We start from the raw sequence: 27,496 nt of genomic DNA, 5'->3' as shown, positions 1-27,496 counted from the left end.
TTACCTGGTCATTTCCCTGGTGTGTGTGTTGTCTAACACAAGTGACACCTGGTCTCAGGTGTGCCGTGGGGATTTAGGAGAGCACTTGGGCCAGCTCCAGAAGGAGGCATCAAGGGGGGAGAACTGGGTCTTCATCAGGAGAGTTCCTTCCGGACTCTCATGCCAGTGTGGGGCCCAGCAGTGGGCTGACAGGTCACGGTCAAGGTCAGCAGGGGTGGGTGTGAGGACAGCCAAGCCTGTGAGCTCACAGGCAGGGGGCGCTCCTCTCGAGAACACCCCTAAGTATCTGGGGGACCTTGGAGACGGGCTCGGATCTGGAACTCAGAATGAGGAAGACTTGATCGTCTAGACCTGAGGACTGAGCGTTCCCGGCTGGGACAGGCAGGAGTCCAGCACTTCTGCGATGCTTGTGGGAGGCCTGCCTTCCTCCCGGGAGTGTGGGAGAAGGGGCCCACACCGAGCAAGCCTAGCTCTCAGAGGCGCCGTTTCCTCCTGTCACTGTGTTCTTTTCCTTTACAAGGAAGAGGTCTTGGCAAACTGATGAACTGATCATTCCCACCGCTGTAATTTTAGCAGCTCCGGTGGAGCCAGAGGGAAGATAATCAAACAGCGCGTCCTTTTGAGTAGTTCTTTACTCCAGGCCCTTGGTAAGTGTTTCCCTGACTATCTAATCTGTCTCCTTCCTCTAATTTTATTTTCCTCTGTGGAGCTCCCTTGGTCAATTATTTATCTTGTTTCTTGGCTGTTTTCTCCTCTAGACCATAAGTTCTGTGAGGACAGGGCTTTTTTTTGTTTGTTTGTTTTTGGTTTGTTTTGTTCACTGATTTTATTCACTGTTTTATTTACTGAATGCCTAGAACAGTGTCTGGCACATCTTGAGTTCTCCACGCATACTTGCCGACTGAATGAACTAATCAAACTGTCCTATTTTCTGCAAGCAGATGTTCAGCATTTGCTAATTTCAGAAACAGCCACATTTAACTTCTTGGAAGACCAGCTCATGCGCCATTCTCAGTGCTATGGGAGAGCTGAAGTAGCCAAATGCAAAATGTGAGTTATTTCACTAGCTTTGGAATACTCCACACTAGGTTATGACTTCCAGAATGGCTTCTGTCATCTTTATGCCCAGTTTTCAGATACCCAGTTCATTTTAAATACTTACAGAATGGTGTAGCATAAAGTGTCCTAAGAGATGGAGTTTCAGAGCCAAGACATGGTCCATGTCCCTAAGAGCTCACAGTCTAGTGGGAGAGTTAGATTTATTGCCAAATGATGTGGTTCATGCAATAAGAGTACTGTTAAGGAAGCAGGTGGATTTCAGATGGGTGGTCCCCAAAGCCCATGGAACAAATGATGCCCAAATAGGGTTCTGAGAAATTGATAGGCTATCACATGACCAAGATGGGGAGAAGGTCCATGCCAAGTCACAGAGATGTGGAAGAGTGGCTTGGTATCACTGGACCATTCTGTGCTTGTCAGGAGAGGCAGGGACAACACAACTGAAGTGAACATGGTGTTACCTCTAGCTGTGGGTCCTGGTCACTCTCTTAATGTTTCAGATGCGTCCTGCTGGTGGCTGGGCACCGTCACCTGGGCAGTTCAGAGTCATTGCAAGCGCTGGGTGAACAGACTTACTCCACTTGGCCAGGGTCTGTTTTATCCCTTCATGTTAACTTTCTGAGAAGAAATCAGATGACTGATTTTTTTTTTTGTGTGTGTGTGGCCAGATATCAAAAGACAGAAGTAGAACAGTTTCACACCAAAGAATTTCATGAGGTAGACTCAGAATGAAGTTTGAATTCATATGCTCTAGGGTCCCTGAAAGACACTGGTTGTGTGTGGCTGCCAGAAGGACGACAATGTTCTTCTTTCACAAAGAGGAGGGAAAGGGACAGGACAGTGGGAATTCCTCCTTTTGCCTATGAAAGCAAAACTTGCAAGTAATGGGAAAAAGCATGAAGGAGAGGAGCAGAGGGCAGAGTTTGGATCATTTCTATGGGGGCATACGGTCTTTAGGGGCTGCTGTGACTTTTTTAGCCTTAGTGGAGACTGAGAGCTCCTGCTTGCTTAATTAGAGGCTACCTTTGTCATCTTTTAGAAGTAAAGCTTAGAACAAGTACTGATCCCTCAGTGTCTGCAGGAGATTGGTTCCAGGACCCCCTTCAAGTACCAAAACCCAGGGATTGCTCAAGTTGTTTATATAAAGAGGTATTATTGTTCGTTGTTCACTCAATCATGTCCAACTCTTTGTGACCCCCATGGAGTGCAGCACGCCAGGCCTCCCAGTCCTTCACTATCTCCCAGAGTTTTAGCTCAAACTCATGTCCATTGAGTCAATGATGCCATCCAACCATCTCATCCTCTGTCGTCCCCTTGTCCTCCCGCCTTCAATCTTTCCCAGCATTGGGGCTTTTCCAGTCAGTCGGCTCTTTGCATCAGGTGGCCAAATTATTCGAGCTTCAGCTTCAGCATCAGTCCTTCCAATGAATATTCAGTGTTGTAGTATTTGCATATAACCTACAAACATCCTCCCATATACTTTAAATCATCTCTAGATTATTTATAATACTTAGCACAATGCAAATGATATGTAAATAGTTGTAAATACAATGGAAATGCTATGTAAATAGTTGCCAGTGCACAGCAAATTCAAGTTTCATTTGGAACTTTCCAAAATTGTTTTTCATTTTTTGGAGTATTTTTGATTCGTGGTTGGTTGAATCCTTGGACGCAGAACCCGCAGATGTGGAGGGCTGACTGTACTGTACAAGGATGCAAAGCCAGAGGCTCAGACTCAGGTTTGGCTACTCTTCATGGTCCAGTGGTGCTGCCATAAGTTGCATCATCAAGTCTCAATTTCTTGTGCACTCAGAAAAACGGGAATATAGCTAGAGCTCACAGAATCCTTCATAAAATACTATAAAGGTGTTCTTATAACTCCAGATTTCAGAACAGTGAAATGTAAAAGAAATCCCTACCCATCACTATAATGGTTTAGATATAGGTTAAGACACCCATAACTGCTAGTGAAGGTCTGTAGATAACAATCTATACTTTTATATAAATCTTTATATTCGGGAGAGATTTGACTATAGTACAGAGGTGTCAAACTCATGGTGAGCTTTTTTCTTTTCTTTTTTTTAATGGCATGCAATTTTATAGAGAAATCTTCCTCAGGAAGCAGGTTTTCCATTTATATGATGAAGCATGAAACTCAACATGTATTATAGAGAAAAGAGGGGTATATTTAATGTATATAAATTTATTTGCCTTGGCAATGAGTTATTTACAATTGGTGATTGATACCAACAATTGAGGTAAAGATATACATGAGGTATAAATATATTATTTAGAGGCAGTATATTTTATTTCCATTGGCAAGATAACAATGCATAAAATACTGTGGTATTTGACAACAAGCTTGATGCATCTTTCTCCTCTTTTTTTGTTTTTTTTTAAAGATGCACTGTGTTGTAGGCAGCAGGGGTGTACTTAGTATGTGCATAAAAAATAAAAAGGTAATTTGAAGAAAAAGGGAGTCAGAAATCAAATCACGTTGTTTTTATTCTAAGTGTCCTCTAGATCTCGGCTTCTCGGGCTGTGGTCTTTGCCCTGAAGCTGGTTCAGAATCCAGAATCTCAGGCCTGAGACTGCCTGAATCAGAGGCTCATTGGAACAAGATCTCCAGGTGATCCGTGTGCTGCTAAGGCTGGAAAAGCCGTGCTCTCGGTGACCTGACACTGTTCATCCTTTGTGCCCGTCACACCTCCTGAAAACACGCGAGCCCATCTCTGGAGTGGGACCAGCATTAAGCTAAATTAAAATTCACTAACAATCCTGTCTGTAATCTGGCATGTGTGGTTAAATTTAGGATGTGGATTTGTTTTGCTCGCAGAGCAGTGCGCAAATGGAAAACTGTGGGTTTGCCGCCACCTTCTTCGGTAGGCAAGGAAACAAGAAAAATTCCTCGATTACAATTCAGACAGTATGATTTTACTTGTACCATCCAGAACTCATTTATAGCATTTTTATTCCTCTCAATAAAAGAATTGCACATTGCTGATAAAAGAAAACATTACATAAACATACAATATAAAAAGAAAACACTGTTTTTTTCCCCTCCAACACCAATTGCTAAATTATGATACCAATCTCTCCCTGAAATCAAACACAATAAATTATCTTCCTCTCTAGAGTTGCTGAATTACAATTTAAAAAACCCAACTTAAAATCCATCAGCAATTGGTTAAGGATAGTCAATTTGCTTAGTCCATACAATAATAAATAAGTTTCAGTCAAATGCATAGCTAGCTTGACTGACTAATGAAGAAACATGGACTTAACAAACCTGTTTATATTTTCTAAAGCTAATTGAAGAACACAGTTTTGGTCTTAATGTTAGTTTAAAACCCTGTCTTTCATATTGCAGAACTTTAACGAGTAATATCTTAAGAGCATCATACGTAGCAATGTTAGAACTCCCTGAAGCTGTAATGGTCCAGGACTCTTCAGTGACCAGCATCTCCCTTTATCTGGTGTCCAGAGTTAAATTCAGTGCAAGACGTTGGTAAGAAAATGTCAATTAACTGTGACCATTAAATAGGCCACTGGTCAAATAGAATGACATTTAAGAACATTATGCAATGTATCTATGTAACCTCAACAAAACACAGAGGCTCCCTTTGGCTGTGAATATGCCAAGGCTATTATATTCAGCTCTAATCAGCAGGGAAATACAGGTTCTGTTTCAGTCACTGGAGCTGACTCCAGTGGTCCATGGGCGTCTGGCATTTCACTGAAACTGTATCTGCTGGCCCCATGGCAACTGGTAAGATAGTCTTAAATCTGGTAACGACTACTCACCCACTTCTCTGCTTTAAAGAGGACTATTATTTTCCTTGCTTTATCCAACACCCCACTTTCAGGTTTTGAATGATACAAACTGACAACATGTGAGAACCATTTAATGTGTTTTCCTTTGGTTGGCTAATCTTTGGTAAAACATCAGGGCGGACAACTTGTTTTCACACTTTGGTGTTAGCAGCAGATTCTGCTCAGCTTACAGGGCAGTGGGGACACAGGGCCCAGAGAGACTTGGAAAAAACCATGTGGGGAAGGGACTCACCTGATCAGATGCATTTCTTTTCAAAATATGCAATTATATATAAAGTTGATATTTTACATATATACAGTAAAGATAGAGATATACACACATATGTACATATGCTATACATACATTTATTTACAGTTAATGATAATGCTTCTTAGAAGCCTTTAAATAGCAAAATTAGCAAATGCACAAGGAATAATCCATTTAATCTTAAGTAACATAGATAAATGTTCTGATTTTTAAAAATATTATATTAGTAGGGATGTAGCCGTCTCCAGGAAGGCTAGGAAAAGTTCTCAGAAATTCTTGCATCTTCAACATTCCGACTTCTCAGTGCTTCTGCTTTTGAGCATTAACTTTGTCAATCGGTTTCTCTCTCTCTCTCTTGCTTTCTCACGCTCACACTCTCTCCCACAAGTGTTTGCTTCTGCTTCTTCTTCCCTGAGTTTGATGTCACACTTGGGAAAACTCAGATTTTAGTTTCTGGACCCTCAGCAATGAGGGGCTGAAAAGAGTTTCTAATCCTGGCAACTTCCGCCGCACACAGGTGTCCAAAGCCTTTATTGTACCATTCTGGGGAGTGACCTCTGTGGGGACAAAAATGGAGAGGGAAGTGGGAAAGCCTCTTCCACATCACGACAGTTTGTCACAGTCGACACGGCTGCGCCTGTGCCCTGCCTGTCAGTCCGCCTGCCTTCCCCGAGGGGCTGCTGCTCCGAGGATCTGAGAACCTCATTCTGTCAATGGGGGCCCGTGAAAATGCCTTCCTGGCCAAGGATTCAGTCTGTCTTTGCAGGATTCACTGGGTACTTTCAAGTGATAGCATCCTCTCAGGGACGAGTCTGACTTAATTCAAGAATTTATGGAGAAAACCCAGTTTATATCCACCCAGAACAAGAACTCAGTTTAGCATCATGAATGCGTTGAAAAAGGTTGGATTTCAATTAGTTCTTTCTCATACGAGGGCAACTGGAGGGAGCAGAAAAGAGACAGGCTGGAAAGAAACATAAGAGGACTCGTATTTACTGAGCATCTACTATGTGCCAGGCTCCAGTGCTGGCGTTTGTCCCGTGAGAGAGGCACAGGAGTACACGTGGGACAAAATGGAAAATAAAGACGAGCATGGGACCTTCTCCTGAAAGTCAGAATTTTAGCAAGGCTGGAAAGAGAAGTGAGGGGAATGATTCGTAATCATCGAGACAACGTGTTAGTGGTCAGGAGGAGAAAAGGACAGAGCAGTAAGGGATCAGATGGGAAAGAGGGCGCTGTGCCTGCCACCTCCAGGAGCCCACACTCACCTCAGGTCCACCCTGCAGATGTGGGTCAGCCGCGACTTGCCCGAACCACACGGCTCTATCAAGTACTGAGAGTCCATCACCACAGCCCGCACGCCGCCCATGAGCTGGGCTTCCTCATGTTCCACGGAGAGGGACACTAGGGTACACATTCCTTTGGGCAAATCAGTCTTCCAGGTTCTGCAGCAAAACAGACCCACACGTGGGAATTATGGCTGAGAGAGAAAGAAAACCCTGAGCACAGTGCTGAGGCTTACGCTGACATTTTCTTGCTCAAATTCCAAGCCCAGTTACTTGGATTCAGTTAATGGTTCTCACAAGTGTGTGTAAAGTTTACACAGTGCGGTGCAAAGCAGGGGTCTCATCCCTCTGATCCAGAGGTCAGAAACGACTTTGCAGTTTCTAGAGATTCTTTCCAAATCTCAAACTGAGGCTGCAGAGACTCCTGCACATTCCTGAAGGGCTCACTGGTCCCACCATTTGGGAATCGGGACTTGCTCATTCAGTTCTCTCACCAAACATCTACTGGATGTGCCAAGCTATGAGAAGCCACTGAAGACACAAAGATCTAATCAGGAGGAGAAACAGACCTCCAGAGAGAACTCTAAAACACTCTGACAAGCACAGTGATAGGCTGTGCAAGGAGAGCTCTGAGATCATGCACACGGGAAGGCTTCCTGGAGGAGGTGATGCTCCACTCAAGTCTGAAAGGATACATGAGCTGATGATGCTCAGTTAGAAGAAAACTAGACACATGTGGACTGCTAACTGCCTTCAAATGCTTGAGAGGCTCCTGAGTGGGAGAAGAAATAAATACAGTTGATTTGACTCCAGAAAGCAGAGATAATGAAGGCATGTTTCAATCCAGTGCAGAAAATAACTGTCTCACAATGTGCACTCTTCAAAAATGGAATGGACTGTATAAGGAGTAGTGAGCTCACTGTTACTGGAGCTATTCAAACATAGAAGGGGCTACCATTTGGGAAAAGGTTGTAGATGGAAGTCAGGAACCATAAGAGCATCTCTGTAGCAACCATTTCTACCACAAGATATAGGTTTGATTATTATAATCTCAGTTATTATGTCACAAATCCTATCCCCTTGCTTAGTTATCTCATCTATAACTTCATCCTCTTCTACCACACAAGAAACATATTACCAAGAAACTTGGGAATAAGCAAGCCCAACACAAATTTCTTAGCAACTTCTCCATGGGTATGACCATTCTCTTTTCATGCATGATGCTGTGATTAAGAACAAAGACTGAAAGTTGCACAGATTTGTGGGGATAAAATGGAAAAAAGGCTTCAGTGACTATCACTGGAACCTCCTGAGGAACTAGAGAAAGAGATGACATAGACATGAACATGGTAATCCTGAAAGGAGACCACCCATGGCACTTTCTGCCTCTCGTATCATAACCACAAGGAATTCCTGCTGCAAGCAACATGTCTGGTTCATTATTCATCTTCTTGGGTGCTGAGTTCTCCTCCCTCAGCCTCATGGTCCACCCACCTTCTCCTTTAAGTCTTGGATCAAATATCAACACAGTGAGACTCTACTCTGACCACTATATTTGAAATTCTACTCCTTTCTATCCCTCTATCTTATGTATCACCCTAAGATAAGTAACCCCTTCATGGATCACAGCCTTGTGAGAGCTAGGTGATAAAGAAGGCTGTGCACCAAAGAATCGATGTTTTTGAACTGGGGTTCTGGAAAAGACTCTTCAGAGTCCCTTGGACTATAAGGAGATCAAATCAGTCAATCCTAAAGGAACTCAACCATGAATATTCATTGGAAGAATTGATGCTGAAACTGAAGCTCCAATACTGTGGCCATCTAATGTCAACAGCAACTCAACAGAAAAGACCCTGATGCTGAGAAAGACTGAGGGTGGGAGAAGGGGGCGGCAGAGGATGAGATGATTAGATAGCACCACCGACTCAATGGACATGAATCTGAGCAAACTCCGCGAGACAGTGAAGGACAGGAGAGCCTAGTAAGCTGCAGTCCATGGGGTCACAGAGTTGGAAATGACTTAGCGACTGAACAACAACAGAAAAGATAAGAAATCCTAGTCCCCTTGCTTATTCTTTATTGATTCCGCCTAATAAAATATAAATCTCAAGATAGCAGGACTGTGGTCTGTTCACAGCAGTATCTTGAGTCTCCAACAGTGCCTGGCACAAGGCTGGGATGGAATGAGACTCTAGGAATGGCAGGCGGTGGCACTGTAGGAGGAGTGGAAGAAGGGCTGCTCCATTAATGGACTCTGGCCCTCCGCCTCCTCTAAGGGGAGTGGAGAGTGGGACATGGCCGGGCTCCAACCCACCAGTTCCCAGGGCTGCCATCCTGGAACTATTTGACTTCTTGCTTGCAGCAGTGAAGGTATAAAATTTAAGTTCCAATGAGATGAGTAATGTCCCAATAACTGTGTTAATAAGCCATGCTTACAGTTGCCCACATTCTCCACTAGGATCCCATCGTGGCTAAGATGAACACGTACACTTGGGGGAAAAAAAATGACCCTTGAAATTCAAAGGCAGAAATAGCCCATGTGAAAAGTAATCTTTAGTTTGCTATCAAGACTAGTTTAATAAAGAAACTATTTTAAATATACATTTGGGGATTTCACTAGTGATTTTTTTTAATACCACTAATATATGAGAAAAGATGATATTCACCATCAGTTATCAGTAAAAAAAAGAATTTACTTAATTATATTTTTTTTGGGGTTGTCAGTATCCTCCATCCCCATTCTTTCTGATTCAGTACAGACTCACCAGCCAACACACACAGCTCCACTGTTCCACTGCCTACTGTTAGTTGAGCATCACACTCTAAACCCTGAGAACAGGGGTCTGGAACTCAACTCACAAATCTATTAGAAGCAATATTTCAGCGGATGAGCTCAGAGTCTCAAGCCTTGTCAGGCCCTGAAATCTTTCTGGACATTTGAATGTCTTAGCATAGTTGGACCTTCAGGGCTGGGCCAAGGTTTCCATGCATGGGGATGACTTATGAACACGGGAGGGCTTCCCTGGTGGCTCAGAGAGGAAAGAATTTGCCTGCAATCCAGGAGACCTGGATTAGATCCCTAGGTCTGGAAGATCCCCTGGAGGAGATCAAGGCAACCCAGTCCAGTATTCTTGCCTGGAGAATTCCATGGACAGAGGAGCCTGGCGGGCTACAGTCCATGGGGTTGCAAAGAATTGCACACGACTGAGCGACTGAGCACAGTCTGAACGTGTGAAGTTATACAGATGAATTCTGAAGTTACACACACTCCAGATGGAGAGCCACACCACTGAAGACTTGCGGAGAAAGTCTCCCAGGCGGAGAAAAACAAAATCAAGAGAAAAGTCAGTGAGATTCAATTTGCATAATTTGGCAGAAAGTACAGCTGGACAAACAGCAGCTCTTCTTGGGACTCCGTTCTGAGGAAATGAACGATATTTATGGCCTAATAAACCGTGTGCTCCATAACGAAAGGAGCCATAAGAGAGCGTGGCAGAACTGTAAATTGGGTGAAAGAAGCAGGAGGCCGGGCATGAATACGGCAGTCAGTTTTCACCGAGGGAAATGAACTGAGGGCCGGCGCTAGTGTTCCCAGCGGAGGCTGGACTTAGGTGGGAGAACGCAGCGAAATGCTTCCATCTGCAGCTCTCAGCCTGCTTTTGGAGCAGAGGGTCAGGCTCACCTGAGAACCACGAAGTCCCTGGAGGGGTGGGGCGCCATGCTGTTCAGCACGTACTGATAGACTTCCGTCTGTTTGTCCAGCGTTTCCACCACCTTCCACTGCACGAAGTCCTCGTCCCACAGGTGGCGCTCCCTCAGCACGCGGTTCAGAACCACCGAGGGGGGCGCCTCCACCTCCGCGGAAGCCTTCCACAGCCTCAGCGGGGGCCCGTCTCCCACCTGGGGAAAGACACCCGCAGCGGCTGAGACGTTGCTGGTTCCAGCAGAACCTACCGGGCTTCACTGGGTGTTCAAAAAGCCTCATCGATTATGGAGCTTGAAAGTGATTCTGTACACCTCAGGTTTAAAATGTTCACCCTTAAGCTTAAGATAACCAGCAGCACACAGTGCTCCCTGTGGGCTAAGCATTGTTCTGATTTTTAGTTTTTTATTTCCCATTTTTTAAAATTAATTTTTATTGGAGTATAGTTGCTTTCTAGTGTTGCCTTAGCGTTTGCAAAGTGAATCAGCTATACGTATACATATATCTCCTCTCTCTGGATTTCCTTCCTATTTAGGTCACCACAGAGCACTGAGTTCCCCATGCTACAGGGTTATCTCATTAGTTATCTATTTTATCCGTAGTAGCCATAGTGTATATATGTTCTCTGGTGGTGGTCCTGTTATTATGTCCGTTATGCAAATGAGAACATGGAGGCGCAGACAGGTGTGTGACTCGCCCAGCGTCACACAGCTCGGGGGCAGAGCCAGGCTGGGTCCAGAAGGGTGGCTCCACAGTCTGCCATCTGATTACACAGTCAGACTCTGGTGTAGAGCCTTGCCCAGTTCCCGTGTGTGACACGCCCTGGAGACAGAGGGGCCACTTTTGGAGGCTGTTCGCTGCGGCTCCTCAGGAGTAACTTCCCAAGACCCGAGTTACCTTTCTGAAAGCCAGCTCTGTGTTGTCTGTGCTGGGACATGTGACCCATCCTCTGAACTTCTCCTTGGCTTCCTTCTGGAGGCCCTGCACGAGGTGTTCCAGGTACGTGTGGAAAGTGGCCCCGCTGTCCTCCAGCTGGGCCCCTAGCTCTTCCAGAGTTGGCGGGTGGATCTCAGCCTCCACATACGAATTATGAGACTGGGCCACCATCTCGAGCGGGACCTGAATCAACGGGTACACAGAAGAGCAACACAGAAATGCTGAGACTAATAGAGAAAGTGAAGGAGCGTCACCGAAAACCACAGTACTGGTGACAGGCCGGGTGCCACGGGGCAAGAGATGTTTGTCTGAGATCAGTGACAGCGGTCGGGAGAAAGGGCTTCTGAAAATCAGGAAACCCAGATATGTTTGAGGCTATATTTATTATTCAGAACATCGCCACGACTTCCCATTCATCCTTTCCATTTTTCTTTGATTTTACTTGTCATATATTTTTATTCAGTTTGGCAAAACTTGGACTCAGGAAACTTAAAAAGTGCACAGACTTAAGGGGAACATGAAACATGACTCAGAAAACAGCTTTACCTTTTTGCACACTTTTTCCTTTTGCAAATGCCAGTTTTGCCACAAAAAGGATGCCAGAAGTCTAGTTCACTTACTCCTTTGGCATGTCTGTGGCTGTATTCATAAGCTGTCACTGATTCAAAGTTAACAGCAATTGTTCAGTATCCCACACACATACATTGAATCTGGAGGTCACATCAAATATACTATAGTTGGCTGGCCTAGGACCTGGCATGGGAACTTGATGCAACCGTTTTTATAAACATTATCATCATGGTAAACCCAAGTGTCTTTAACTGTCAAAGCCTCAACTTCGAGGTTGTCTCCTCATATTTCTGGGAGGCACTATTCAGTGTACCATTGTCAAAAAAAAAAGAAAAAAAAAAAAACCCCAGAAATAAGCCATAAATTCAGTAACCATTCCAAGTGTCTTATCGAGTTCCAAGAGCTATAAGGAAGGCTGTTTGAGCCTTTCACTCACCTCAAAAAGTCTGTCACATTCCATGATCATGTGGGCCAGGCCCTGAGCCGCGGCCAGATTCTCACTGAGGTCCTTTTGATCTGGTTTCCCGGCGGCATATTTTTTCTGGATGACTCTGTAATTGAAGGGGACAATCCTCAGCGGATCCCAAACCCAAGAGCATTTCACAGGACCCAGTTCACCCCTCTGCTATCTCTTCATGCCCGGATGCCACCCAGATTCCAGACTTTCTCATTTCCAAATAAAAACAGTGACCACACATCTTAGATATCCCGAGACAGGTTAAGAGTCTGACAAATGAAAAACCTTGGAAAAACACAAGGGCAGGAATAACTGTTGGGGGAGAAATTAATCCATTTTTCCCCAAGTTTGAAACTACTTCACCGCAAGCTGCTGTGCTTGGGCCTGAAATCCAGTCTTTTCAAATTGAAGATTTTGTAAAATACCACCTTGTGTACTTTTTCCTTCCTTCTCACACATAAACACACAAAACATAACAGAATTCCAGGTTTTCCGGATCACAGAGGACACTCTTCAATGCTACCTGGGTAATTCTCTGACTCTGAGCTGCAAGAATCAGGTTCCTCCAAACATTTTCTGATTATAAATGAAGTGCTAACAGATCCCCAGGTTGAAGTGCAGTGCATGTAGTTTTTTTTTAAGTAGCCCTGGGGAATATCTGGTTTAGGATTAGCATTCCTATTGAGAAAAACCCACCTGGGGGAGCTTTCTTTCTTCAGTAAATTCAGGTGGAAGAGGGAGGGGGCCAGACACACGGCCAAGTTCATGGCCGTCATCTGATTCTCTTCCACCGCATGGACCACATCGTTGAGGAAGCACAGCAGCGTCTGCAACACCTCCCGGCTCTCATCGGCCAGCAGCAGGATGGCTGCCTGCACTGCCTGCAGCCTCTGCTCCTTGGGGACATCTGTGAAAAAGTGGGTGCCAGGCCGTCAGAGGGCCAGCCTCAGAAAGAGCCGGCGGGGGATGGGGAGAGTGTGCTACCTTCCTGCAAACATGCTCGGGGTCCTCGTCGTCATCAACAGTGACCGTGAGGACAGCTGGGGGCACAGAGAAGTCATTGCTTTGGACCCAGCATCGGAACCCCCAGTCTCACTCCAGAACTCACAGTCTTAACGATGAGGCTGGACTCGCAAGGAGCACCCTGTGCTGGCTTTTCATACGCACCTGTCTGCCACCTCAGCTGTTTCAAACCTCTTGCCCATTTCCCTCCCTCCCCAGCTTGTGAAGTATCTCTCAGGATGCCCAGGGCTTGTGGGAAGGGGAAACAGGTCCCCCCTCCTCTCAAGCTGTTCTTCTGGGTGGTCCCTGTGGTGATGACGGTGGTGGTGGTAGTGGTGGGGGAGGGGGGCCCTGGTCATGCAGGCTTGAAAGAGAATTGGCTTGAACAGTAGGAGGTAACTAAGAGGGAAAATCCTAGAAAAATGGGTGCTCCGTGCTGCATTTTGCTGCCCCCTGGCTGTGTCTGTTAGTGATCTTTTAGGACTGCTGCTGCTGCTAAGTCGCTTCAGTCGTGTCCAACTCTGTGCAACCCCATAGATGGCAGCCCACCAGGCTACCCCGGCCCTGGGATTCTCCAGGCAAGAACACTGGAGTGGGTTGCCATTTCCTTTTCCAATGCATGAAAGTGAAAAGTGAAAGTGAAGTCGCTCAGTTGTGTCCGACTCTTAGCGACCCCATGGACTGCAGCCTACCAGGCTCCTCCGTCCATGGGATTTTCCAGGCAAGAGTACTGGGGTGGGTTGCCATTGCCTTCTCCACTTTTAGGACTGACTCACTGCCTTATTCCCCTCACTGTGAAAGATACTATCAGGAACTCACTTGAGTTAAGAAGTGTGAAGTGTTAATAGCTTAGTCGTGTCCTACTCTTCCTGACCCTACCAGGCTCCTCTGTCCTTGGATTTCCCAGGCAAGAATACTGGGAATGGGTTGCCATATCCTCCTCCAAGGGATCCTCCCCACCCAGGGATCGAACCCACGTGTCCTGCATTAGTAGGCAGATTCTTTACTGTCTGAGCCACCTGGCAGGAGTGGCCTCTTCCCCACAGTCACTGGAAAACTCTTGACTCCAGAGTCTATCCCTGGAACGTTGTTATTTCTAGTCTGGCTACTAGAAATCACCGCACGTCACTCAGAGCCTCAATCAATGTGCTGGCTACCTGATCCTCCATTCTTGTCCCAGCCGGTAGCTCCTGTTCACCACTTCCGGATTCACGGGTCAAATAAGCAGTTCTGATGGACACTGGCCCTGCAGCACAAGCTTGGCTGCCTGGGAAATACTTGCTCTCTCTTTCCTCTCTAAGAAAGGCCATGTTCTGTTCAGGTTTGGGCTGTATTGTGCTCAGGGAGGTTGGGCCCTTCCCTCCAACCCACACTGGCCTAAACCAAAAATGGTAACACCGTTCTTCTCTCCAGTGATTGATCTAGGTATACATTTAGAAAAATGTATACTTTCTGGCTTGTGGGACCGAGATAACTGCTAGGTAGGCGTTTCTGTAAATTTATCTCCCTGACAGAAAGAGACACATGCCTGAGGAGATCCCGTCTGCTGGCCTCTTGCCTTTGGATGTGATTTTGGGAAGACATGATAATGCTAAGTTGTGGCAAGTCCTATTGTGACCTTAAGGGGATAACCAAGAGAGGCACACTTCAGCCATGGTGTCCCTGAATTAACCAACTCTGGAATTATTCAACTCCAGATTTTCTGTCTTGTGCGATTATATAATGTCTTTATTGTTTAAACAACGGTTTGTTGGATTTTGGGCCTGTGTTTATAGCTGAGAGCATCGTAACTGGTCATCTTCCTTAACAATACCCAAAGGTTCTCCAGTGATTAATGAATCAAATATAAGCCCTCTGCTCTGATGTTCAGTGCCCTTCCTGGGTACGGGCCTCAGTCTAATTTTTGGAGTCATTTGATGCTTCACTGGACAGTTACCCTTCTGCAAGCCAGATGGAAATCCTATAATCGCCTGACACATGTGCTGTTTGCTTCACTCAGCATGTGTACCTTGTGTATCTCAACATTTAGTTGTCATCTCTCCATCAAGTCCTTATTCCTCACCTCAACCCCCTTGGGTGCTCTTTGTGACTTATCATGGAAAGTCTCCAGTCTTGCTGTATTGCAGTTATCTATGTACGTCTTGTCTCCCTAAGTTGTAAGATGCTTAAGAGCAGAGTTAAGTCTTACTCATCCATGTTCTCTGCAGTGCTCAGCACAGTGCCCTGAACATAAGCTGAAGTCAGTAAATGTTTGCTCAGTGAAAATAAACCCTGCTTTGATCTTTTTTTTTTTTGCTTGTGAGTCTCAAAAAGAGCTGAAAGCATTTATCTCTTGGAAATAATCTGGCTTTAACCTTAGACTAATGTCAACCATAACCCAAGAACTGATTTCATGTAAAGGCTCATATATGCTACTTCCAAACCACAAGGGAGGTTTTACTGGAAAAACGCAGCTCAACCTCTTATGGCAGAAACATGAATTCCCTGTATTTAGGCTTCAGCAACCTGTATCACTAACTTGACCTATTCATTTTGACAAGATAATATTTATTTAGTGGGTCACTACTTTATCCTGTTTTAACAAGTGGTACTTGTTATAATCCTTTTTGTTTGCAATATTGCAAACTCCTAAAATATATTTAGTACAGAATTCTCAATAAGCAGGAATCTTCTTCGAGTTGGATCAATTTCATGACAAGGTCCATTTCATGCATATGTTGCTAACTAAAAACTCAAAAATCCACAGGCTGAGTGTTTTTTTCCTGAAGAATTGAGACTTGGACCATTAAATACTTATAGCTGACCCTTGAACAACATGGTTTGACCTGCACAGGTTAACTTAACAGGCGAGTGCTTTTTCCTGATAAATACACAGTCAGCTCTTCCTATACTTGGGTCTTGAATTTGCAGATTCAATGAACTGTGAATCCTGTACTGTGTTTATGACCTGAAGTTGTCTGAATCCTCGGATGCCCAATTGAGGATACCGAAGGAAAACTGACAGTGGGACCTTAGTATCCTTGGGGAGTCCTGAAAGGAAGCCCATGCGAATGCTATATAAACATAACAGTGCCGCTAGGAAAAAGCCACGTGTTCATTTCTCCTCCTGCCCTTAGCAACTACCTTTAGCAGGGTATGCCTTTAAATCAGTAATTGCTATTTTCAATTATTAATTATAGGGGCTTCACTGAGCCTTATCAACTTCACATCACTTAAAAAGTTCTAAGTGAAAATATAAATTAGTTGAATTAAGCTTAAGCCTTGATTTGCTTTGCTTACTTATCACCAGTTAAAATGCATGGTATTAAAATACAATTTGCCCTTGATTTCTAGTCATTTTAACACATCTGGATTTCATATATACCAAGGAAATGCTTTCTTTTGAAAAACACCTGTATGTAAAATAAATTCTATTGTGTCCCTTTTCATTTTAAGTTTATTAAAATTACATTGAAAGTTAGTTTTTTTTTTTTTTTAATATATCTTAAACAAACCCCTATTGAGAGAAGGAAGATTTTTATGTCAAAAGGTATTTTCAAATGCATAAAATACAGCCTGGAGATTTTCATATCAAAGTGTGAACAAAGTTTACTCCTGTAACTTTTATATACTTCATGCATTGCTTGTAGGCTTTCCCTGGTGGCTCAGCGGTAAAGAGTCTGCCTGCAATGCAGGGGCCACAGGAGACGGGGGTTCGATCCCTGGGTGGGAGATTCCCTGGAGAAGGGCATGGCAACCAACTCCAGTATTTTTGTTTGGAGAATCCCATGGACAGAGGTGCCTGGTGGGCTACAATCCAAAGGGTTGCAAAGAGTCAGATACAACTGAAGCAACTTAGCACGCACGCATGTATTACCTGTATGATTAAAATTCAATCTATGTACCTTTTTTTTTTTAGGTGAATGGATGCACTTAAGAGCAGGCTGGGCACTGTACCACTTACACTGGTAGATGTGGAGGAAGGTCTCACTGAGCTTGTTGGTGAAAAGAGGCTCGGGAAGGTCCCGGAAGAACTGCTTCACCATGTCTGCCACGTCGTAAGCGGACTGGTCCTCATAGCTGACATTCTCAGGGAAGTTCTCATTCATTTGACGTAAGGCATGGATTCGAGATTTCACACCTGATTTTCGAAAAAGACCCACCTGAAACAAGCCACAGGGATGTGTCAGTGAGGCTGCCTTTGGCCCCAGATATTTTCTTCCTACGGCAAGCACCTGGGGGGTGACGGGAAGGCAGTGGGACCAGGACTCGGTGAGCTGGAATTGTGGCCAAACTAGTAACTTGTAAATTACTAATTTAGCTACTCTGGGCAGTAGCAGAACACTGACTTCCTCTCCCACAAAATGAAAATAATAATAGTATCCCACCTTACAGGGCTACGGAGAAAATAGATGTGATTGTGCTTTGTAACCTGTCAAGTTTTATAACACCACCGATGTTATTGTATTCATTTAGTTAACAAGTAGTGATTAAATACCCATTATGTATCAGGCATACTTATAACTTCCTGGAGTCATCAGTGAGCAGACCAGACAAAATTCCCTGTCCCCTGGTTGTGTGCACTTTAGTAGGGGTTTTGAAAAAGTTCCGTCAATGGAAGGTTTGATGGATACCAGATAAGTAACCATATCCAATGTCCCTTTGAGGGAAAGGTTTATTGGGAATGTGTTCATGAAACAAAATAATATCACAAGCATGTATTTTGATCGAAAAGTCTTACTTCTATGCTTTTCCTTCTCTAGAATCCTTGTGACATATATATGCTTCTCATATGATGCACCTACTACTCTAGCTGGTTAGTTGTTATGTATGTAAGTCATGGCTCTGGTGAGAATGATTCCTGAGTGGCTTTTCTTCAGACGTCAAGACGTCGTCTTATGCCTTTTTCATTATTAGCACTTAGACTCCTCTGCCTGACAAATAAATGGAGCAGTAGGGCACCATGGGGATGATGCCCCAACAGGAATGAGCAAGGGGGAAGCAGAGCCCTGTGGGGATGGAGGGTCCTGCAGTGGTTTCCAGGTTATGCTGTATGCTCCCCTCGAGGGGACCTGCTGCCACCCCAAAAGAACTGAGCTTCTCTGGGGGCCCAGGCTTACAGTGCATTAGTATGTCTGTTATTTTTAAATGCCTGCAGGGCACTGAGTTTCTCAAAACCGGTTCCTCAACCCTCCATCTGCACTCTTCTCATTCCCCAGGGGCTCCCTGGTTGGCCCGCTTCCACACTCCCAGCGGTCAGAGGTGGGCGGCGGCCGGACCGGGGGTCAGCGCTGGCCGCTCTTCTCTGCTCAGGAGTCACGCCTCCCTGGCCGCTCCGCTTGCCAGGCCGGCCTCCACCCGAGCTCTGGAGTCTGAGCAGAGCTCTCAGTTGCTGCTATAAATGGAGAGCAGCCCTCACTCTTTCGAACTGCAGTAACAGCAAGGGAAGAATTCCAAGCAATTAGGGAATACTCGGGGTTTTGTTAGACGTCAGAGGCACGGAACGCAGGGGAAATTATACACCGCTACTTTTTGTGGCAATAAAGACAGAATCCTTAGTAATCCTTCTCTGCATTCCGAGGCTTACCACCCCAATTCCACAGAATTGGATATTCAGGCAGAGTGTCACTTAAAACATTAACCGCTTTCTTTTTGATTCTTAAGGTTTGGAATGCCTAGAAAATGCAGGAACGTTGCCAAGAAGAATCTAAAGAACATTTCTATTCCTCTGGCGACTACTCCAAATTTTATCAAAAGGCAGGAGAAGAAAGCATGTACTGTCAAAAGAAAAGTTCAAGGTGTCAGATAAGTGATTATCGGAGTGAGAGCCGGCCTCAAAGTGTGTTTACATCTCTAGTTCTGGAAGGAGGCCCAGGACCAGGCCTCAGGGCCGTGATGCACACGAGTTCTCAGAAGCCAAGGGCCCTGGAGGTGAATTCCTCAGCGTGACTCACAAACAGGGTTCCTCCTGTTAGTTGGGAGTATTCCATCTGAGAATTCCTGTTATTATTGTTTTTGACGGTGGAGAAATACTGATTGTGTTCTATAAAAAGAATAAAGCTGACAACTGTGTGTGTGTGTGTGTGTACGTGTGTATGTGTGTACGTGTGTGTGTGTGTACATGTGTGTGTGTGTGTGTGTGTGTGTGTGTACATGGCAGGACCAGGTTCCTCATTGTCCTCTGGGTCTCGCCGGTGTGGATTCTGGTGCATGTGAGGTGCAGGTACACACACATCCCAGGAACACTTTCTTTGCACTGTTCTGTCTCCAAGTTTCTTTCTAGTTTCAGCAGGTACTGTTATTTTAACAATTTGAGACGTGTCTGGAGCTCTCCAGCCACGGGCTCTGCGTTGCTTGTTCCGACTTCAGATCTCACAGGATGTCCAGAGGGTTGTCAGGTATTTATTTGTTCTGCCTCAAATTCTGACATTGATCTTCCTGTCCCACCCTTATCTTCCAGGGGACGTGGGAAATATCTGTGGATTCTGTGGATTTTTGTTGGAAGCACCAAAGAAATTTTTTTTTTCCCTAAGTCTAATAAAAGTAAAGGTGGTCTGAAATCAGATTCCAGATGGAGTACTGAGGATGGCAGAAGAGAGAGATGGGGAGGGCCCCTGTCAAAAAATGGCACTGAGCTGATGGAAGAACTGCCCTACTACCTGCCTTGTTATGTGACCGTGGGAATTTTCTACTGTTTAAGCAGTTTGGGGGCGGGGCTTCAGGTCCCTGCAATGGACAACTCCCTGGTGAGGTAAGTAGAAGCTTTTTCTGGGATCAGAGGGAAGAGCTTTTCTTATCCATCATCGTAGAGCAGCCAGGGCTGGGGGTTCCCAGGATTGCCAACCATCACTTCCTCTTCAAAAAGCGTTCAGAACTGTGATAAAATGTGTATTTCTGACTAATTTCTTTTTGCAAGTAAAAAGTGGAGGACCAAAGAAACCACTGAAAATGTGTTTCTTCTAAGGGCACCGTGGTCATTGTGGCTGATGGGAGGCAACCCCAGGCCCTTCAGCTTCATTATGAAGAAGACCCAAGATGTGTGAAATGTCTTTCATTTGCTTCTGTGTCTGTCGCTGGTGGCCTGGTGACCTGGGTAGTCACATGTGGACCTACGTTTAGTTTAACACACTGTGGTCGCCATTTTGAAATTCTTCGTAATCTCTACGCACTTTTCATTTTGTACAAGACTCCACAAATTACACAGCAGGGCCTGCTCTCACGTACCAGAAAGCATGGCTCCAACATCCTCTCTTAATAGGGAAGAGTAGTGGTCAGCAATGCAAAATCCATTTCATAAGCTTGTCTCTTGCACGTCATCTCTCATTTTCAGGGTAAAAGGATGAATGATGAGTGCCCCTCTGGTCTGGTTTTACTGTCCTCTCTCTTTAGTCTTCCACCTAAACACTCAGCTTTGAAAAGCAAGGACTCAACATGTAATTTAAAAAGACAGACAGACCCAGGAACATCACTCATTTTATGATGTTAGGTAGGCAGCAGGTTGAGGACACTTGTACTGAGTATGCAGTGTCTTCACGGCATAATTGGGCTTTTAAAACTTACTACTCCATTAGAAGGAGAGCGTGGGCATGAGTGCTACATTAGAATTCAAGTTTCATCTAAATAATGTTAAATTTCCTACTTGGCATCCTGCTTATGCTAATCCTTTCAGCACTTAATGATGTTTATCAGGACTTGTGTTTCCTCTTCTTTAGGGATGTGTGCCACTAATGTAGAAAGGTTGGTTTTATCCAGAGAGAAAGGTGCCTGAGAGCAGTATGTAGCGGGTTCTAATGTGGAGCCTTGTAGGTTTGGCCACTCACTGCCATGACTCTATACTCATCAGGAGCTGGGTATAACCTGGGTATCATCTACCCTTCTGTGCAGCTGATTTAGGGCAGAAATAAAAGCTCAGCCAACAGAGCCTGGCTCCTTTCACATACTGCCATGTCTGAAATGATTCATAATCAAAGGTAAACATCCTCATTTCATCTCCAGCCAACTGCTCAGGCGAAAATGGATACACTGTGTTTCATCACGAAGAAGATGTTCTGTACTTGGGGATGTAAGTGGCCCTGTTTCAGGGCTCTGTCGGGCTGTCTTCAGCTGCTTGTGACGTCCTCCTGTTTGAAAAGAATGCTTAGCCTGAGGGGAAGGGGCGGAGTAGGGAGGCAGCCTCCCTCTCTGGGGTGAGAGGCTGAGCCTTGGGACAGCCCTAGAAGGTGGTTGGAGGGGACCACATAAAAGGAGGAGCAGAGAAGTCAGTCAAGCGTGCTTCAGAGGAAGGGTATCCTAGACCCTTTGGTCCTGCACAGTCGTGGGGCTGGGGTCTCAGGATCCTGTGTAGACCTGAGTCTTCGATTCAGAGGAGGTGCTATTGGTGAAGGAAGAACACTTATCTGGCGGGTTCTCCTTCCTTGTGCTTTGGTCCCTCTTTCTTTTCTGATTCACTGGCTTTTATTTGCTTGAGTTGGCTCTTAAATCTCTAGGAGAGTCTTCCTCCTGAGCCTGGTTTTCTTATTATGTTTCTCTACTTCCCCCTCATCGCTTACTGTTGCTGCCTGCCTTCTCTGCAGGGGCCAGAGGGGGCCCTCTGTGTGCCCCCCACACTCTTTCCTGATGAAGGTGGGGGGCCCTTGCTGGCACGGAGTGCCTCCTAAGAGAGAGCCTGGCTAAGGCAAAAGTCCCTTTGACATCTGACAGATTCTTTCTTTTGACGGAGACAAGAGAAGGGTTGACTTGTTCATTGTGTTTACATTTACAGTCAGTATCCATGTCCACGAAATGAGCCTTTTTCTTATAAAGCTTTGCCAGCATACTGTTTTTCAGGGTGGTGGTCGTCCAGATTAAAAAAGAAAGAAAGAAAATAGTTACAGGCCTGAAACGGAGACAGGGAGTAAGCATAAGCCAGGGTTGAGGGGGATTTGGTTCCACTTTCCTTCTCTCCATGTGAATGACTTTTGCTTCAAACAGGAGACTGGCGTCAATAACAGCAGCAGTGCTGGTGGCACATGTTTATTTGGAGTCTACAGGGGGCACGACTGGTTTCCGTTCTACATAAAGACTATGTGGTGAGTAGAGTGGTGATATTACAACGCGTGTGTATCCAATCTTGTTTAGGAAAGAATTCAAAGTGACTGACAGTGATCTATAAATTAAGGATCATAGATGAGACCATCAGAGCAATAGGAAAATAAAGATAGAAAAGGAGAGCAGGAAGTAGGAATGAGGTTCACACACAAAATTCATGCATGCCCTCATGTTACATATATTAACTACAGGCAGAATGTGCATTTGGCCTCAATAATTCTCACAGCCAATGTAGAGAGGAAAACATATCCAGCTGAATGAGCCTGCTGTACCTAATATAGACAGGTCAGTTTTCCCCAAAATAACAATGCTTTCAGGTGCTGGGGCCTGAGGAAGAAAAATTCTTTGGTTCTTACAGAGAAGACACCACATGATACAACGAATAGCATCATCAACACAATCCTGACACTGAATCCATCAGTGAGTTGTTTAGGGCCACTTCTCAAAGTGTCCCTCAATGCCAGAGGTGGCATCACCCCAAAATCACTGGGGACAAGCAATTCTAACGGGTGGTAGTGAAATGCATTTGTTAAAAACTTGGACCCTGGAGATAGATTTTCAAACAAATGTTGGCTCCACCATTGCCACCTGGGGGCTAACCCTGCCCTGGGTGGATACGGGATTGAATGAGGCAGTGAGTGCAGGATACCTAATATCCCTGAAACATGCTGGGCACTTAAGAAAGGTTATAGTTATTGAGTGAAGAGTGTAGATGAACTGCGGCATTTACTTTAAGCATTCCAGAACAAACCCTGTTTTCTCTTAATAGTGCATTTGCTGATAAGCACTAGAGTCAAAGACTCGAAGAGAATCAGTCAAGAGGGAAGATGGGTCTCATATACCTTTATGAAAATTGAGAAGTTTGGAAAAATGTGTCTGAATAGCAGGCTACTCTCCACATAATACAATCCTGGGTCTACACTAATAGTCCAATAAAAGTACAGTTGAAGCTTCAAAGTCCTGTGCTGAAGGGCATGGTGGCAGTGCTTTCAGAACTGCAAAAGAGATTAATTAGAGTGAAAAGTGGAATCGCTCCGTTGTTTCCAACCCTTTGCGACCCCATGGACTGTAGCCTGCCAGGCTCCTCTGGCCATGGGATTTTCCAGGCAAGAATACTGGAGTGGGAAGCTATTTTCTTCTCCAGGGGATCTTCCTGACCCTGGAATTGAACCTGGGTCTCCTGCACCACATTGCAGGCAGACTCTTTCCCATCTGAGCCACCAGGGAATTCCCAGGGTATAGGCAAATGTTGGAGCTCACCTCTCCAAAAATTTTTCTCAATAAAATACCCATAGACCTTCTACTTTTGATTAATGTGTGCCTTTGGTTAAAAGTTCTAAAATTAAAAAAAAAATCTAATGCTTAACTATCAGCTTCATTGGATTGCTCTATTGGGATGCTACTCACAAATCAATTAATGTTGGGGCATCTGCCAAAAATGAGTGCTATTAGTTTTAGACAAGTGGTCTGTTGCTTTTCTTTCTGAGAAATAACAGGGAAACCATCCAGGCCATTTCTCAAACAAAAGCAGCCATCACCACCACAATGGTAACAGCAAACATGTTTACCCTCATGGTAACATCTAAATATGAAAAAATGTAGATGTGTGTATTATCTAAATGAAGAGTGGGAAGGGAAAAGGGAATAATGCATTGAGTTCAATCAGTGATGGCATTGAATGCAGAAGTTACTCCTGTTCTTTTCCATTGAAAACTGCTATCTGATTCATCAAGAGACCATCCTGATTCTAAGTATGATCTCAGCACTGGGGTGGAGACGACACCAGTTCATGAGTTCGGGCAGCTTAGCTCATTTCTGTCCACTTAGCTTAAGGCCAAGGGTAAATCAATTAAAAGTGCAAATAACCTTAGGCTGGCACAGATTCTTCACATGGTATTAAAGAGTAAGATGAAGAGAAGCCATTATAGGATAGTTGCCTGAGAATAGCCTCACTACTCAAGGTTGCAATTGATCAAGCAGAAACACAGCTTTTATTTTGGACAGAATGTCTAATAGAGAAACTAATGAGTATTAATTCGGAGGAGCAAAGGCCTGGCCTGGTTAATCATAGACTAGGTTGCACTCTGGGCCATTCACTGTCCACCACTGTGGTGGCCCCTACAGTCCTGGAGACGGAAAATGGTCTCCAGAAATTTTGTTCACCTTGAGCTTTTTAATCAACTCCACAAGATGAAGGGACATTTAACTTAGCTGATATTATTTTCATATTTTACTTGCACATTTAAAAAATATATAAATAAATTAAAAAATATAAACAGTTACAGTGCTGCTTCAAAAAAATTAATAAAGGGAGATATAAACACCTAATTCTAGTTTAAAAACAAACAAACAGGGATAAAAGAATGCTGTGAAATCAATGGTGCATTGAGACCGTAATTAAAAGGAAATGCAGCAGATAGCTTTACTCCCAGTTTCCGGGGATCACAAATTAGCCATCACAGGTACAAATGATCAACGTTAGCTTTCTGCAGTCACTCCAGGGTGGCCTTCAAGTTGCCAATGAGGAAACATCCTTGCATGCCTTGACGAGGATGTCACCTGGTCAAATTAAACAGTGACCTCTAAAGACAACAGTGCCTTTTCTTTCCGAGAGGCATGTCTTGTCTGACCCTGGACAGATCTGGTCTGGCTGCCGCTCTGTGCTGCCTGGCCTGTGCCTGGGACTGACGACCCTACCTGATCGAGGCAGTTGCTGCGTAGATACCTCAGCGCTTGCTGGATGCTCTGTGGCAGGGGCTGCCCAGTTCTCTGGACGTGAACGATGAGGGGAACGCCAAAGACCACCTTGTCTCGATAATCGGGAACTTTCATCCTCTTCATGAACTTTGGAACTGCCCTAGAATTCACAGAAACCAGGTCATGCACGCCTCGTGGAGCACACTGCGGGGAGAGGCTGTGAAAGCAAGAGGGAAGCCAAGCTTTTGTTGGAACATCTGACAGGCGCCAGGGAATTCAACATTTCTCCCTTGATTATTCACATTACATTGGAAGGACTGTGTGTGCCCTGTGCCTATAACTGTTAGACAGGGTGATTCACGTTAGCAGAATGGATTTATGGCCCTGCTTTCAAATCAAGTGCTTGACATTCCAGTTTAACTGTAATGGACACACTTCTAAGTGATAAACACTTTGAAGTCCCCAATAAGACAAAACAAAACAAAATTAAAAACTACATCAGGAAGAAGAAATTTGGTTGGGGTTGGGGGAGAAAGAAGAGAAGATAAAATATTATGTTAATATCTTCCCTTACTTTTCTAGACCCAGTTGTACTTTATAAAGAAAAATTTAATATACAAGCATATGTTGATTTGACCACACAATCTGTAACTTTCTTATTATATTTTATAAAAGCACTGCCGATTCTTCTTTGTGCATAATATATAACATATGACAATCAGCAGCACATCTTATGTTTTTCCAAATCCATCAAATTGTCTAAAATCGGTCCACATTCAAGTTCCAACATGTGCTTTTGTGAGTTCCTTATTCCAAAGGTTTACTGCATAGTCTTGTTTTTATTAGCCAGTGAAATAAGAGCGGAACTGTATTTGAAGAGTTCGGTGCTCTCAGAATGAAGCAATGCTCTAAGTGTGGAGCTCTGCATTGGGCCAGGAGGTACAAGAAACAGATGTTTTCTTTGCAAACTGCCAGAATTACTTTATGGCAAGTTTATTTTTAATGTCCTGTTCACAACTGATCACTCTTTACTTGGAGCCTGACTGCCTTCCCTGGAAACTGACAGAGAGCTACAAATAAAGCAATGCTTCCTGCAGGCTACATCTCATCCAGGCTTTGGCAGCCCAGAGACAGACAATGAGGAAGAATTCTGCGCATTTTCTTTTTTTTCCAGGAGACTGGCAGTGAAGGCAACAAACAGATTCCTCAGAACTCAGAAAGCAAACACTGAAGTGCTTGCCATCACACACTGAGCCCTGGAACGAATGGTCCCCTCCAAGGCGAATGGGCTACGCACCACGTCCAGCCGTGCTTGTTGGACATGGAGTGCTTCTCCATGATGGCCGTGAGGCGGAGCAGCGAGAAGCGCTGGAGCAGGTTCAGCTGGCCGGCTGTCTGTCCGCTGATGTGGGGTGACGCCGTAGATGGCTGCGGCTGGTGTGAGAGCTGGAAGCTGTTCCACCGGAGTCGCCTTTACCAGAAAGACCATCAGAGAAGCCAGTCACAAAGGGGATGGGTTTGTTAGAAAACATGGGATGTTACCGATTTTTAAGTAGCTAATCAAAATAATTTCCGAGCCAAGAGAATCACAGAGCAAATGGAGCAGAAAGACACAAAATGCACAGAACAAACAGAAGAAACTACTTTGGAAGAAGTCATTATCTGTTTCATTGGTGGTGTTAGTTGCTCAGTCGTGTCCAACTCTGCAACCCTCATGGACTGTAGCCCGCCAGGCTCCTCTGTCCCTGGGATTCTCCAGGCCAGAATGCTGGAGTGGGTTGCCATTCCCTTCTCCAGGGAATCTTCCTGACCCAAGGATCGAACCCAGGTCTCCTGCATTGCTGGCAGATTCTTTACCATTGGAGCCACCGTTAGGAGGCTTAAATAAGTGATATAATAAATTTTTTGTGTTGGTTTATTCCTAAATCCATTCCCACAGTGTTGAAAGCACCTGAGACTGTGTGTGTAAGAGAGAGAGAGAGACATTCAGATAGACAGAGGCGGAGATGGAGAGCACACACATGTGGGAGCTGGAGAGTACCGTCACACTGCCGTCCTGGCTCCACACTCTGACTTGTGACAGGTGCAGATGAAGCTCTCCTGACGTGACCACACAGCAGTGAGCCCGAGAGACATCACTGCCTCAGGAGAGACCCTAGTGGTTACCCCTTTCCAGGGCCATTTATCTAAGGTGCTTGTGAAATGGTCATAGTAAAACAGCTTTTATGTGCTTTGTAATCTGCATTTTAAAGTCAAAATAAACATATGAAGTACTGTATACACCTTAGATCTCAGAAATTTCTCATAGAACTTTTTAAAAATTTAAGATTTGGCAAAAGAGATGCTTGGCAAGGTCATGGGAAGAGCCTGTGCACAGGCAATGGGCCTTGTCATCAGTGCTTTGCACATAAGAAGCTCAATTTTTTTTTTTTTTGCATAAAACCAAGATTGAATTAAAGGGTAAACACTGGGAGAAACAAATGTGAGTTAACATGGATTCAATCTGCACAAAAGACATACTACTGTTCAAATAATTCCCAACCGCATACATCACTTAGACCAGTGTTAAACATTTAGAAGGTACTCTATAAATGTTTGTTAAGTAAACAGACCATAATTATTATGAAATGGATTTAAAC

At 44.6% G+C, this 27,496-nt stretch overlaps 1 protein-coding gene and 2 long non-coding RNA genes across 9 annotated transcripts in view; 2 read left to right on the top strand and 1 right to left on the bottom strand.

Annotated features, from left to right (window-relative positions):
* The first annotated feature begins 362 nt into the window (after positions 1-362).
* Positions 363-17,102, top strand: LOC122447091. The gene is made up of 3 exons (XR_006271129.1): positions 363-647; positions 942-1,050; positions 16,993-17,102. It is a non-coding gene; the product is annotated as an uncharacterized LOC122447091 (long non-coding RNA).
* Positions 4,014-27,496, bottom strand: part of STARD13 (StAR related lipid transfer domain containing 13) — a 219,686-nt gene continuing 196,203 nt past the window's right edge. For 5 of the 7 annotated variants that reach the window (XM_043477442.1, XM_043477443.1, XM_043477440.1 and 2 more), the window contains exons 6-14: positions 26,155-26,328; positions 24,858-25,074; positions 17,038-17,236; positions 12,789-12,999; positions 12,072-12,186; positions 11,027-11,248; positions 10,109-10,326; positions 6,409-6,585; positions 4,014-5,697 (exon numbers count right to left, since the gene is read on the bottom strand). In XM_043477442.1, the coding sequence (XP_043333377.1) occupies positions 5,580-5,697; positions 6,409-6,585; positions 10,109-10,326; positions 11,027-11,248; positions 12,072-12,186; positions 12,789-12,999; positions 17,038-17,236; positions 24,858-25,074; positions 26,155-26,328 (1,651 nt within the window). In that variant the 3' untranslated portion in view covers positions 4,014-5,579. The remainder of the gene's footprint in view (positions 5,698-6,408; positions 6,586-10,108; positions 10,327-11,026; positions 11,249-12,071; positions 12,187-12,788; positions 13,000-17,037; positions 17,237-24,857; positions 25,075-26,154; positions 26,329-27,496) is intronic. The other 2 variants (XM_043477447.1, XM_043477444.1) reach the window with 1 other exon arrangement.
* LOC122447090 lies at positions 19,594-26,160 on the top strand. The gene is made up of 3 exons (XR_006271128.1): positions 19,594-19,824; positions 22,044-22,141; positions 26,032-26,160. It is a non-coding gene; the product is annotated as an uncharacterized LOC122447090 (long non-coding RNA).

The sequence above is a fragment of the Cervus canadensis genome, chromosome 9 (assembly GCF_019320065.1).
Source record: "Cervus canadensis isolate Bull #8, Minnesota chromosome 9, ASM1932006v1, whole genome shotgun sequence".
Classification (NCBI taxonomy): Eukaryota; Metazoa; Chordata; class Mammalia; order Artiodactyla; family Cervidae; genus Cervus; species Cervus canadensis.
The sequence above is the reverse complement of the archived record's forward strand: the minus strand, read 5'-3'. Positions and strand labels throughout refer to the sequence as shown.